At 47.6% G+C, this 14,012-nt stretch overlaps 1 protein-coding gene across 6 annotated transcripts in view; it reads right to left on the reverse strand.

Annotated features, from left to right (window-relative positions):
• l(2)k05819 (transmembrane protein 94-like protein l(2)k05819) overlaps positions 1 to 14,012 on the reverse strand; it is a 213,712-nt gene that overhangs the window by 19,749 nt on the left and 179,951 nt on the right. For all 6 annotated transcript variants that reach the window (XM_069337199.1, XM_069337198.1, XM_069337197.1 and 3 more), the window contains 2 exons: positions 10,785 to 10,909; positions 4,857 to 5,029 (listed from right to left, as the gene is read on the reverse strand). In XM_069337199.1, coding sequence (XP_069193300.1) covers positions 4,857 to 5,029; positions 10,785 to 10,909 — 298 coding nt within the window. The remainder of the gene's footprint in view (positions 1 to 4,856; positions 5,030 to 10,784; positions 10,910 to 14,012) is intronic.

Consider the following 14,012-nt stretch of genomic DNA (forward strand, 5'->3'; position numbering starts at 1 on the left):
CTCAGATCTGCACAGTCCTGTTTTGGGACATGGAACTGATGGGAAATGCACGTGAAGGACGTGGTTGTTTCGACCACGCCCAAGTGCACGCACTCCAAGATGACCTGACAGTCATCTTGAACTGGAACATATTGGAGGAGTGACAGGTAAGCTACTAACATGGATGAAAAATTTCCTAACTGACAGAAAACTGAGGGCCGTAATCAGAGGCAAGGTATCGGATTGGTGGAATGTTACGAGTGGAGTACCACAGGGTTCAGTTCTTGCACCGGTAATGTTCATTGTCTACATAAACGATCTACCAGTGGGAATACAGAATTATATGAACATGTTTGCTGACGATGCTAAGATAATAGGGAAGATAAGAAACCTAGATGATTGTTATGCCTTTCAAGAAGACCTGGACAAAATAAGTATATGGAGCAACACTTGGCAAATGGAATTTAATGTTAATAAATGCCATGTTATGGAATGTGGAATTGGAGAACACAGACCCCAGACAACCTATAAATTATGTGAGAACTCTTTAAAGAATTCTGACAATGAAAGGGATCTAGGGGTGGTTCTAGATAGAAAACTGTTACCTGAGGACCTCATTAAGAACATTGTGCGAGGAGCCTATGCTACACTTTCTAACCTCAGAATTGCTTTTAAATACATGGATGGAGAAATACTAAAGAAATTGTTCACGTCTTTTATTAGACCAAAGCTGGAATATGCAGCGGTTGTATGGTGCTCATATCTTAAGAAGCACATCAACAAACTGGAAAAGGTGCAACGACATGCCACTAAGTGGCTCCGAGAACTGAAGGACAAGAGCTACGAGGAGAGGTTAGAGGCATTAAATATGCAAAAACTAGAAGATAGAAGAAAAAGAGGCAATATGATCACTACGTTCAAAATAGTAACAGGAATAGATAAAATTGATAGGGAAGAATTCCTGAGACCCGGAACTTCAAGAACAAGAGGTCATAGATTTAAACTAACGAAACAAAGCTGCCAGAGAAATATACGAAAATTCACTTTTGTAAATAGAGTGGTAGACGGTTGGAACAAGTTAAGTGAGAAGGTGGTGGAGGCCAAAACTGTCAGTAATTTCAAAGCATTATATGACAGAGTGCTAAGGAGACTGGACACCATGAGCGTAGCTCTCATCCTGTAACTACACTTAGGTAATTACAGAGAGCAGGAGAAGAGGCCTGCCCCGCAAACCCCTAGCCCCCAAAAGAGGAGCCACCCAATGCCACAGCAGGCTGGAGGATATGACCTGAAATGCCCACAAATCATGGGACCAGGCTTGAGCAAATGTCGTGAGCCTCCCCCCACCCTCTCCCCCTGCGAAAGGGCTAACGCCCCTTACAAAAAACCGACTAAAGCGCAGAGTAAACATCATGCTGACTAGATGCTGCTGGCTCCGAAACTGCCCCCGCTGGCCTACCACGACCGAAGGAACCCTGAACCCTGGCATGACCCAACTGGGATCGACCCCCAAGACCACCCCGGAGAACCAACAAATCGGACCAAGGGTGACAGCTAAACGAAGCTGCCTGCAGATACTGCACCACTGCAGAATCTGCAAACAGCAACGGACAAAAGGGTGAAAAACATCTAAGAGACAGGGCCTGCCGGCACACGAGGCAAGAAGCAAAGAACAGACACACTGCCTCCTTTAGAATCGTCACAAACAACTTCAACAAGACAGCCGATGCCAACACCGCTGAGGCAAGCGCACCGGACACATAGTACCCAGCGCCTCCACATCCTCCTCAAGCCAGTCTGAAGACAGCTCAAGTGGGGAAAAATAGATGCAAAACCGAAGCCAAATGCCCCCGTGCGCGCAAATCCTCAGCAACCAGGGAACACTGACAGGACGGGAAACTGCAAATGAAGTTGCACCTGACCAATATCCTTAGGAAGAACAGAGCGAATAAGCACGCAGTGCTGCAAGTTGCCCTTCCCCAGGTAAACCTGAACAACGGTAGAAGTTTCCCCCCCATTCATGCATGTGGGTCCGACAGAATATATGCCACGTCCCTAAAGAAAAGAAAGGACAGTTTGCCAACTAGGTACACTCCGGCACCTCGTAACCCACCCAATAATATAAAGTAGAACCGAACTCAAACGAGGAAGGGACCATTATCGAGGCAAAATCCAGGTTACGCATTAAGGTAAGCTGCAATGGCTTCCAACCTCCTTAGGCAGGGTGTGCGAAGTCGAAAACCTCCGGAAGGAAGGGACCGAAGGGAACCCGGAACCGAACCCGGGGAGAAGCAGAACTCATATCAAATTCATACAGGGAGGGGGGAGTAAGAAAACTCCTCTCCCTGCAACAACAAGCCTCGCACCAAGGGGCTGGTCCCAAACCTGCACACAGAAATAACATCACATGAGACCAGAAGACATGGCAGGATGTGCAGAATACCCCCGTTGAAAAACAGAGGTGCAACTGGTACTCTGAGAGAGAACTCTATCAACATCAGAGGTCCGAGACTGTTCAACACGCTTCCACTACACATAAGGGGCATAACTGGCCGACCCCTCACAGTGTTCAAGAGAGAACTGGATAAGCACCTCCAAAGGATACCTGATCAACCAGGCTGTGACTCGTACGTCAGGCTGCGAGCAGCCGCGTCCAACAGCCTGGTTGATCAGTCCGGCAACCAGGAGGCCTGGTCGACGACCGGGCCGCGGGGACGCTAAGCCCCGGAAGCACCTCAAGGTAACCTCAAGGTAAGGGTACCAACACCCAAGTGGGGTCAAACGGGGCCCAAGCCCCCAAGTCCACTCCACCCCAGCCCCAGGATTCTCCATGCCAGGACTAGGGCAGAGCCGTCCTCCAAACCATCTGCTCCTAAATAAAAGGCAAGCGTCCAAAAAAAAAAAAAGCTTGGAAAAGGGGTCCCTTTTCCTTTTCGACCACGCGAAAAACCAACAACGTTGAGTGTAATGAAACGCCATTTTCTAAGTGAGCCAGGAGGCTCCCTGGAGCAAACTGGGCTGATATGAATGTATTGGACCCTGGCATCAGTAAAGCGAATACAGTTCTTAGGCCTACCAGGGACCTGGATACGCTCGCTTTATCGTCCTCATAGGTGCTGTATCTCTTGCATTTGACCTTTGTGTTAGGTCTTTATTGCGCCTAGCTTTACCAATATTATGACCCTTATGTTCTTCAAACAATAAGGTTTGAATTTCACCGACAGAGCGTTATCTTTCAATACCGCGTCGGACAGTTGTTTGGGAGCCACAGGCGCGTGCACCACCCATGGTTGCTCATTCAGTACTAACCCAGCCGGCAGCCCTAGGGCATTCTGGGAATTTTTTCCAAGATGGCTGCCTCTCACTGGAGGTCCTAAGAGTCCATTTCGTACACAACCAACCGCGTACACATTTAGAATTGGTACCGAAAAATCAAAAAGAGTTTTCTCGGTTGGTGCAGTTTCTCGCCGACCGAGAATACTCGGTTGGCGCAGTTCAGTGGTTAAGAAAGTAATCCAGATTTCTCTTGAAGATGTCCATGTTTGTTCCAGAAATATTTCTTATGCTCGTTGGGAGGATGTTGAGCAACTGTGAACCTCTGATGCTTATATAGTGTTCTCTGATTGTGCCTATGGCACCTCTACTCTTCACTGGTTATATTCTGCATTTCCTTCCCTATCGTTCAAAACTTCCATATTGTGCTCAGTATTCTCCATTTCGTTCCATATCAGCATGCAGGGTGATATATCTGGAGTGGAGTTCACTCTACTCCAGACCCCATAGAGGGGGTTATCTCTGAACAACCCTGGCAATGCACGGGCAGCATGAAAGGGTAACCTAGGGAGAGTTGTGAGCATATGGAGCTCCAAACACTTTTAACTCCTGGCTCACACTGCAAAATGCACAGGAACAGCCACTAAGGCAAAACCACTTTTAGTTGAAAAATGCGACACTGGAACCAGAGCAACACAGAGAACATCTCGCACTTCTTCCAATAGCAAAGAACTGAGGGTGGAGCAGTTGGCTAACCCAAACTGCCTTCCTCCTCTTCCCAAAGGAGGAGGGGAGGTGGGGCAAACATGCTCTTGCTACACACAGAAATCACAATAGCGTGATGCATCAAATGAACAAATCCACAAGAGCCGTGACCTTGTGGTTCGATCCCTCATCATGGCCCTTGTGGATTTGTTCATGCTCTTGCTAGTTTTACGAGTCGTTTGTTTCATTTCATTCATTAGTTTAAACTGTTGGGGAAAATCTTTTGGTGGTTTTGAGACTGCAGTCTTGCTAACTTTCGGGGTGCCTTTCATGGCGGTGGAGGTTATCTTGAGGTTATCTTGAGATGATTTCGGGGCTTTTAGTGTCCCCGCGCCCTGGTCCTCGACCAGGCCTCCACCCCCAGGAAGCAGCCCGTGACAGCTGACTAACACCCAGGTACCTAATTTACTGCTAGGTAACAGGGGCATAGGGTGAAAGAAACTCTGCCCATTGTTTCTCGCCGGCGCCTGGGATCGAACCCGGGACCACAGGATCACAAGTCCCGCGTGCTGTCCGCTCGACCGACCGGCTGTGGAAGACATGAAGAATCCATAGAAATGTTATCATACATGCCACTACTCCCTGCACTTCTCTAGAGGAGACCAGGTTCTGGCCCGAGTAGGCCCAAAAGAACTCTGCAACTGATGGCACCTAGTAGTCTGCCATTATACAGTATCAGCATAGTAGCTTCAGGGAGCCACAAAGGCTCCCTCAAAACAGATCTTTACTCTATTTTCCCAAGGTGGTGATTGCATACTACTCACAAACATATCAGTCTGAAGCCATCCAAATAAATTTGTGCTCAACTAAAATTACATGTACATTAATGAACATCCTACCTGTTATTATACACAATAGGAACTTCGTTGGGATATACATATATACAAGAAGAATTATGCTGATTGGTGATGTCCCAGCAGAAGCTCGCTAACGTTAGTCCTCCACATAACAAGACGACTGCTACTGAAGGAACGAACTTGCAGATGTAGTACAGCACTACATAACGAAAGATCTGCCCAGGGGTGGAAACAAAAGAAAAAAATAATGAGCAGGAAATACAGAAGTGCTATAATTGGGTTTTTGTAAGACATAATTATTTGGTTAAAAATTAAATAAATTTGTATTACATTTTTTAAATTCTCTTAATTTCAAAATGTTGTATTTTGATTGCAGCTAATTGAGCCAGGTACCTATGGTCTTCCCATCCTTTTGTACACAGCTATATATTAGACTATAGACAGAGAGGGAAAGGGAATGTATGTGTGTGAAGTAGTGGTGCTTACCAATCAATGTTAGGTGTGAGGAGCAAGATCAACCTATTTAGGACCCCACCTCCTACTATTTGCACCTGCAGTGTTTTAACTGAGTTTCATTCAATTTTTTGCTATATTTGCTCTTGAAGCTGTGGTTACAAGTGGCTTCCACTACTACTTGCTTGTGAAGATGCTCTGTGTACTAGTCCTTCCTCACAACTCTTTGACCCTTTAGCATTTCTAGCTTCCACACAGGTTTTCTTGTCTTCAGTTGGAAAAGGCTGAACTTATTCACTGTGTATATTCCCTCAATATGGTATTTTGGATATAATGATCATATTACGTATGGTTCTTCTCTCTAGCATTGTTCGCCTGAGCTCTCTTAACCTGTCTTAGGTCTCTTAGTTCAGGTACTAACTTTGCTGCAAAATCTATGGGGATCTTAATTTTTTGTACTATACTAGATATTAATTTTCATATCAAAGTGTCATGGAATCATGGTAGGAACAGTAGTCCTCCCTAGCATTAGTCAAACCCCTATATGGGGCAAGCCCTGATACTGCCTACACTAAATCTGCATCAAGGCTTAGGGTCTGCACAGGAATATCCCTGCACGAAAAAAAAAACTCTGCATCCACTGGCACCTGAAGAGTTACAGCACAAAACTTATAACTGCTTGATGGGGTTCTGGGAGTTCTTCTACTCCCCAAGCCTGGCCCGAGGCCAGGCTTGACTTGTGAGAGTTTGGTTCACCAGGCTGTTGCTTGGAGCGGCCTGCAAGCCCACATACCCATCACAGCCCGATTGGTCCGGCACTCTTTGGAGAAAACTATCTAGTTTTCTCTTGAAAATGTCCACAGTTGTCCCAGCAATATTTCTTATGCTCGCCGGGAGGATGTTGAACAACCGCGAACCTCTTATGTTTCTACAGTATTCTCTGATTGTGCCTATGGCATCCCTGCTCTTCACTGGTTCTATTCTGCATTGCATTTGCATTTGCAATAATGCATTTGCATCATTTGCAGATGCAAATGCATTATTGAATGTAATGAAATGCCATTTTCTGGGTGAGTCCCGGAGGCTCCCCGGCATCCCTCCCTCCCTCCGGTCGGCGGCGTTTTTCGCGTATTTTGACATCCAGCCTAAGAACTGCCAGTTGGATCGCCGGCTTGGAGGGTCTGGGGCTCCCCCTTCCCCCTCTCGGGGAGGGGGGGGGTTGCGCAGACGGTGGCGCGGTGACGTGATGACGTCATGCTAGTTTGATAATTTTGTTTGAGGAGTTCTGTCCACTCGTTCGGCTTTCGGTACCAATAATTTCACCAGAATAGGGGTTTGTTTTGGGGCGCCTACCTTTCTGGGTGCCTGTCCCGATCGATGGCAGACATAGAATGCTCCCAATCACAAGGGGGTTTCTATACGCCATTGCTCCTCGTGCCTCTCTGAGGCAGCCAGGTTCTGGCTCATGGTCCCCGGTAGGCAAGAACTCCTAGCACTTTGACTGATGCCAGAAAGTTATACATATCCATTCAGCCTGGATAGCTCCGGGAAGCCGACAGGGCTCCCCCCAGAAAAGGGGTGTTGGCAGAGCCTTCGCCAGACGAGGTCTACTCCGCCCGAGCTGTCAGACGGCAGTTGCCACAAATATATTATTACCTAATTATTTCAATGTCTCTGATTATTTTTTTCTTAGTTTTTTGCAGTAATATTATTCCATACAGTGAATTGTGGTATATTTATATAATAAAATGTGTGAACCATCGCTGTACTCAAAATTATGGTTTGCATATTAGTGATTCAATTATTATGTTCATAAAACAATAAACAAATAGTTTTGCTGTTGTTACACTATATACACAGGTTATATATAAGTATCTGCATGTTTTGTTCACCATAACGAACTACTAAGTTGGTCTTGTGAGTCAAAAAGCAACGAGGAGTGACTGCCACATACCTTCGAGCCACTCACTGCCACTCCCTCCCTCAACACTACCTCACTCGCCCTCAATCTCCTCCTACAATACTGTTTTTGCATTTATTCACTATACACAGACGTTATATATACGTATTTACATGCTCTGTTCACCATAACTGTACATCTAAGCTTGTATGGTGAGTAAAGGCACAAAGACGTAGCTACACACACAGTCAGCTGGTGGCGGCCGCCCTCAAGGCCAGACACACTAATATTTCTCCTCCAACAATACTGTTTGTGGTGTTATTACGCTATATACACACATTATATATAAGTATCTACCTGCTTTATTCACCATACTTGTACAAGTAAACTGGTATGGTGCCCAAAGGCCATAGTGGTCACCAGTAAACAACATGATAAGTCGTGCAGACGACGCTACCTCCCTCACCAAAATGGCGGCTCCCAACCTACTCCTATTGCTGTTTAGACCCTCTATACACACATTATATATAAGTATCTACATTTGTGTTCACCATAGCGAACCACTAAGCTGGTATGGTGAGTGCAGTCAATAAAACGTGGCCACACACAGTCAGAAATAACGCCACCACCCTCCCCTCCCACAGCATTACTCCTCCCTCCATGGAACACAGTGCTAAATATCCCCACAATCCTGCTATTATCAGAACCCTGGTCAGTTTTATCCCAGTCAGGGATCTTCTGTAATAATATCATTGCTACATAATAGCATGAACAAAAATATTATGGCAATTTTATGCGATGCTGTGGTCACAAGCTGAACAGCAGTGCTGTGAGCTAATGCTGTGTGCGTCAGGCTTGGTAGCTCACTCAATACTGAGGCCCCTAACACCCGGGAATTTGGCCCACGATTTTTTTTTAAATGGCGTCTCTTTACCTGGTTGATACCTGGTTGATGGGGTTCTGGGAGTTCTTCTACTCCCCAAGCCCGGCCCGAGGCCAGGCTCGACTTGTGAGAGTTTGGTCCACCAGGCTGTTGCTTGGAGCGGCCCGCAGGGCCACGTACCCACCACAGCCCGGCTGATCCGGAACTTCTCTTAGAAAACCGTCCAGTTTTCTCTTGAAGATGTCCACGGTTGTTCCGGCAATATTTCTTATGCTCGCTGGGAGGACGTTGAACAACCGCGGACCCCTGATGTTTATACAGTGCTCTCTGATTGTGCCTATGGCACCTCTGCTCTTCACAGGTTCAATCTAGCATTTTCTTCCATATCGTTCACTCCAGTACGTTGTTATTTTACTGTGTAGATTTGGGACCTGACCCTCCAGTATTTTCCATGTGTATATTATTTGGTATCTCTCTCGTCTCCTTTCTAGAGAGTACATTTGGAGAGCTTTGAGACGATCCCAATAATTTAGGTGTTTTATCGCGTCTATGCGTGCCGTATATGTTCTCTGTATTCCCTCTATTTCAGCAATCTCTCCTGCTCTGAAGGGGGAAGTGAGTACTGAGCAGTACTCGAGACGGGACAACACAAGTGACTTGAAGAGTACAACCATTGTGATGGGATCCCTGGATTTGAAAGTTCTCGTAATCCATCCGATCATTTTTCTGGCTGACGCGATATTTGCTTGGTTATGCTCCCTAAACGTTAGATCGTCGGACATCATTATTCCCAAATCCTTGACATGCTGTTTTTCTACTATGGGAAAGAGCCCTAATGAAGGTGTGGTGAACCCCATGTATCAGCGGGCCGTTTAAATCTTGCGTAGTACTCCAAAGCATCATATGATGTGATGCGCAATTTACTGCAAGTCGGTCAAAGCATCATATGATGCGATGCGCAATTTAAGGGGTAATTTACATTATATTCCATTTGCCAAGTGGTGCTCCACACACTTTTTTTTTGTCAAGATCTTCTTGAAGGGCAAGAGTGTGATGTTATTTCCATGTGCAGATTTGAAACCAGCCCATTTAATATTTTTCAGGTGTAAATTATGATGTATCTCTCTCTCGCTTGCACTCTAAGAGAATACAGATTTAAAATTTTTAATTGGTCCCAATAATTTAGATGTTTTATAAAGTGGATTTTAGCAGTAAAGGGTCTTTGCAGATTCTCCAGGTCAGCAATTTCTCCAGTTTGAATGGCCCTGTTACTGTGCAACAACATTTCACCTATATTCTACCTCAACTAATAGCAGGTAAATTTCCAAGTCATGGGCACAAGAGCAGACTGCAGGCTGGCCAGATTTAATGACACTGCAGACAACCTGAGATATACAGGCCTTGGAACAGGGGATCAGTGTGACAGGAAAAAGTCACGAGGAATTCACCTTGGCAGAAGTGGTGGCACTATGGTACTGCCGAAGACCCACCATCGGACACAACACATGATGCACCCCTGGCCTAATTATCAACCACCAATGGACCACTAAGTAAGCCAACCTGCTCATTTCTTGTCAGAAAAGAAGGTGCCAGGTGCAAATGAACAAACCCCCTACCAGGGTCAAGTCACAAAATCCCTGACATAGGAGGAGAGCATGAAGCTCACCCAGCTGACAACTGAAAGCAAGAGAAACCAAAAACAAAGCCTTCAAGAAACAATCCTGGGCTGAGGCACACACTGTAAACCGATCAGAAGAGGGGAAGGAAAGAACACGGTCAAGAGACCAAGCACATTCAGGTGGTGCATAAGTAGGCCAAGGGTGAAACATCGTACAAGACAGTGTGTGAAACGAAGCTGAGGTAGTATCGATCCTGAATGCAAGCTTCAGCAGTTCCACTAATGCTGCATGGTATGAGGAGACAGTATTTGGCATAATATTCGGCACTTTGAGTCCTTCAGGTCTCAAATTGTAGCAGGACTTGGAGGAACAGCCAGACTAATGGAAAGAGGCACAGAGACTCCCACCTTGACTAGTCCAGTAGAAAGGCCTCTACTGAGAGGGGCACAGAGACTCCCACCTTGACTAGTCCAGTTGAAAGGCCTCTACTGAGAGGGGCACAGAGACTCCCACCTTGACTAGTCCAGTTGAAAGGCCTCTACTGAGAGGGGTCTCAAAATTAGGGAATGGTGCCACATACAAAGGAAGGTGCCGAGACCACGCCGGCACAAAGAGGTCCATGTCTGGGTGCCCGAGCGTCCTGCAAATCCCCAGGAAGGAGGCAGCAACAGTGGTCCACTTAATGGAGATGGAAAGGAACTAGGACAGATCCTTGACAAAAATGTAGAACATTCCCTGAAGATAAATGGCATGAACCAAACCTTGAGAACCCAGCAGACAAGCTATCTGAAGCGACCAGCTCCAAAGAGACAGGGACCAAAACAAAACCCTCTCCTGCAGTTGAGACAATGAACCACAGAGGAGTAGTTGGAATGGAGCCAGATCACAGAGCCTAAAAGAATCTGAGCTCTCCACAGTACATAACATGGCCACAAACTCCCGCACCATACTGTGCACCCGATGAAGGAGTGGAAACCAATAATCCTGACCTGCATGGTGACTGCTGGTCACAAAGCCCCAAATGAGGCATCTGTGCACTACCATGCAGAAAAATGTGATATATATTATTTTATAGAACAGTTCATATTTGATAATGCATTATATGGAGCACTTACTTGTTTATTAAGTACAACAACATTTTTTCCTGTCGCCTGATTCATCACAGCACGATTAGTTGGAGCTGCTACCAAGGACACGGATATCACAGGAATTATTACACTCACTATCCAAACAACATCCCCTGTAAAAGAGCAATAAAATTATTTGAAGAATAATAGTTTAGAAATATAAAACTAGCATTGAATGTAATGAAACATCTCTTTCTGGTAGAGCCCCAGCGGCTCCATGAAGTTATCTTACAGAGACGGCTACCCACTACTACATTAGTCGCAGAAATCCTTTGTCCTTTTGGCTTACTGGTGACCATAGTCAGAACTTAGTCCCCTCACCGAGAGACAGAGAGCTGGTGACTATTACTGTCACCTCACAGGAAAAGCAACCAGAAAGTCAGCAAAGGCAGATAACTGCAAGGTTCAAGGGAAGTGAAGCACTGAAAAGGCCAAATGACTCTATAACAATTCAGGAAAAGACATATGAATCACTCGATCCTGGTACCAATAGTTGCCACTAGACAGCCCAAAGCCCCAGCCCACAGCTGCCTCCAGCAGTCAATCCAGAGCTGATAGACAACAAATTGACAATCCTGGTAGGACAGGCAGGAGTCAGGGATCTACTGGGATCCTACCAGAAAGAGCAGTTTCATTACAACCAAATGCTGATTTTGTGAGAGGAGCCTCTTGGTGGCTCTCTGAAGCGAATCACAGAGAACAGGAAATAAAGGATTTACCAAGGATGAGGAGGAAACAACCGGTACTATTCCAAAGAAGAGACCACTATGTCTGCCATCGACTGGATCTGGCACCCAGAAAGATAGGCGCTCCAAAACAAACTCCTATTCTGGTAAAAATATTGCTACTGAAAGCTGAACGAGTGAACAGAACTCCCCAAATGAAAACTAGCAACTAGCATGAGGTCATCACATTGCCGAGCCACTGTCTGAGCAACCCCCTCTCCAAGGGAGGGGGAGGGGGGAAGGGGGAGCCCTAGACCCTCTCGCCGGCGATCCACCCTTCAGTTCTTAGGTTGGATGCCAAAAACATGAGGAAACACCAGAGGGAGGGAGGGAGGGGTGCTCAAGAGCCTCTGAGTCTCACCCAGAAAATGGCGTTTCATTACATTCAACGCTGGTTTTCTGGGGGGAGCCCCGTCGGCTCCCCGGAGCTAACTACCCACAGAGGAAGGTCAAAGGGACGGAACCGGGAGGCGGACACCAAGCACCCACCACGGAAGCGAGACAACCAGCAGCAAACGCCAACCCAAGGCGCCACAGCCCCGAAAAGTCCTGGGAACAACACGAGAACAACGAGCAGCAAGGCACCCATATGAACACCCAAGATCCATGCCCAAATGACAGCAAGGACACGTCGCTCAGACGGCAGCGAGAGCAGCGAAGCCACGAACGCCACGGGCATGAGGGAAGAACACAGGCAGCTTAGCCGCAAGAACACGGATGACAACCCGGGACACCATCACCCGCGAACCAGGAAGAACAGAACCGGATCAACGCAAATCGCGCCCCAGACACAGATGCCGTGGCACGCAAACAACAGAGGAGGGCCGCCACTGAACACAAAACACAACACACCCCTGGCCCGACCAACGAAGCACCAACAAACTATGGACCCCTTCAGAACGCAGCAGCCCCACCCCGTGCCAGAAAAGATGGAGACTGCTCCCACCAAACAACCAAAACACTAAAACCGAAGGGGCAAGAAAACTCAGTGACCCGACCCCCAGAGGCAAATGCCAAAAGGAAAAAGAGCAGACGAAAAAACAAACCGGAACCGAAGGGGCACTACCAACCGAGAAGACGGAGCATGCTGACCAGAGACTAGGACGGTGCAAGCGGCGCACAAACAGACCTGGAGGGGAAACTACGCATGAGACAGCTTACTAACGGTGCAGAAGGAACACCAAGACCAAAAGCAAGCCGAAGCGGCTCCGCCAGCGCCGCACGAAAAGAGGCGACAGTATGTGGCAAGATGACGGCCCCAAACCCCCACCAGAAAACTAAGCCGACGCTAACAAGAGTAGCCACCTAAGAAGGGTCAGGAAAAGGAAGGACCGCCAAAATACCCCATACTGCCGCCAAGAGAAGTACGCAGGTAGGACACCTACCACGAAGGCACCCGACCACCAACCGGAGGCGAGACAGAACGGAAGCAGCCCCGACAAGGCCCCTCTGAGCCCAGGAAAAGGCGGAGCCGCGGGAAGATCTCTGGTGCGACCACCGAAACTCAGGCGGTACAAGGAGATGGAATGAAGGCAGACCCCCCACCAAGTAGATAAACAAAAAGAAAAAGAAAACCCCGCAAGAGGACAGCGTACCCAAGCGGAACAGAGCCGGCCGCCATGATTGGTAAAGACAAGCTGCACAGTAACCTGTGCCCCACCAGTGCAAAACTGCCCCTTACCCTAAGGCGAACAAGGAAGACAGAACACCCGAGCACACAAAGGGTGGCCGAAAACCAAGCAGTAAACGGTTTAGCAGGGGCAGGACCCAAGGAACTTGTGGAAGGTGGCCCCAAGCCCCAAAGCACCTAGGGAAGGGAACCCTAGGCGCATGCAGCCCGAGTACTGGAGACTCACTCCCGGCTCACGCACCACCTAGAAGACAGACACCACACTCTAGGTACAGTGCTGAAACAACTACTGGAGCCGGAGCACCTGCCTGAAATGCTTCGGACATAACCGGTGCCTATAGCATCAGCCGAAGAACTGATAAGTGGATAGCCGGCATGGGAGGTCTGGGGCTCCCCCTTCCCCCTCCCAGGGAGGGGGGAGCTGTGCAGACAGCGGCGCGGTGACGTGTGACGTCATACTAGTTTGCTTGTTTTCTGTTGGGGAGTTCTATCCACTAGTTCAAGCTTTAGGTAGCAATTTTAACCAAAATAGGGGTTTGTTTTGGAATGCTTACCTTTCTGGATGCTTGACCCGGTCGATGGCAGACCCCTTGCTTCTCTGAGGGGGCCAGGTTCTGGCCGTGGTCCCTGGTAGGCCCTAGAACTCCATACACATGATTGATGCCAAAGTCTGACATTAGCATATCAGTCTGGTAAAGCTCCGGGGAGCCAACGGGGCTCACCCCAGAAAAGACGGCTACAACCGAACAAACCTACCACCAGGACCAAAAGAGCAGAAACCCTTGAGCCAGAGGAGAGCATGAAGCTCCCCAAGCTCCACCCCATGAACAAGCTTGGGAAACAGGAAAAGCCATAGGCATA

This window comes from Procambarus clarkii, chromosome 37, assembly GCF_040958095.1.
Source record: "Procambarus clarkii isolate CNS0578487 chromosome 37, FALCON_Pclarkii_2.0, whole genome shotgun sequence".
Taxonomy (NCBI): Eukaryota; Metazoa; Arthropoda; class Malacostraca; order Decapoda; family Cambaridae; genus Procambarus; species Procambarus clarkii.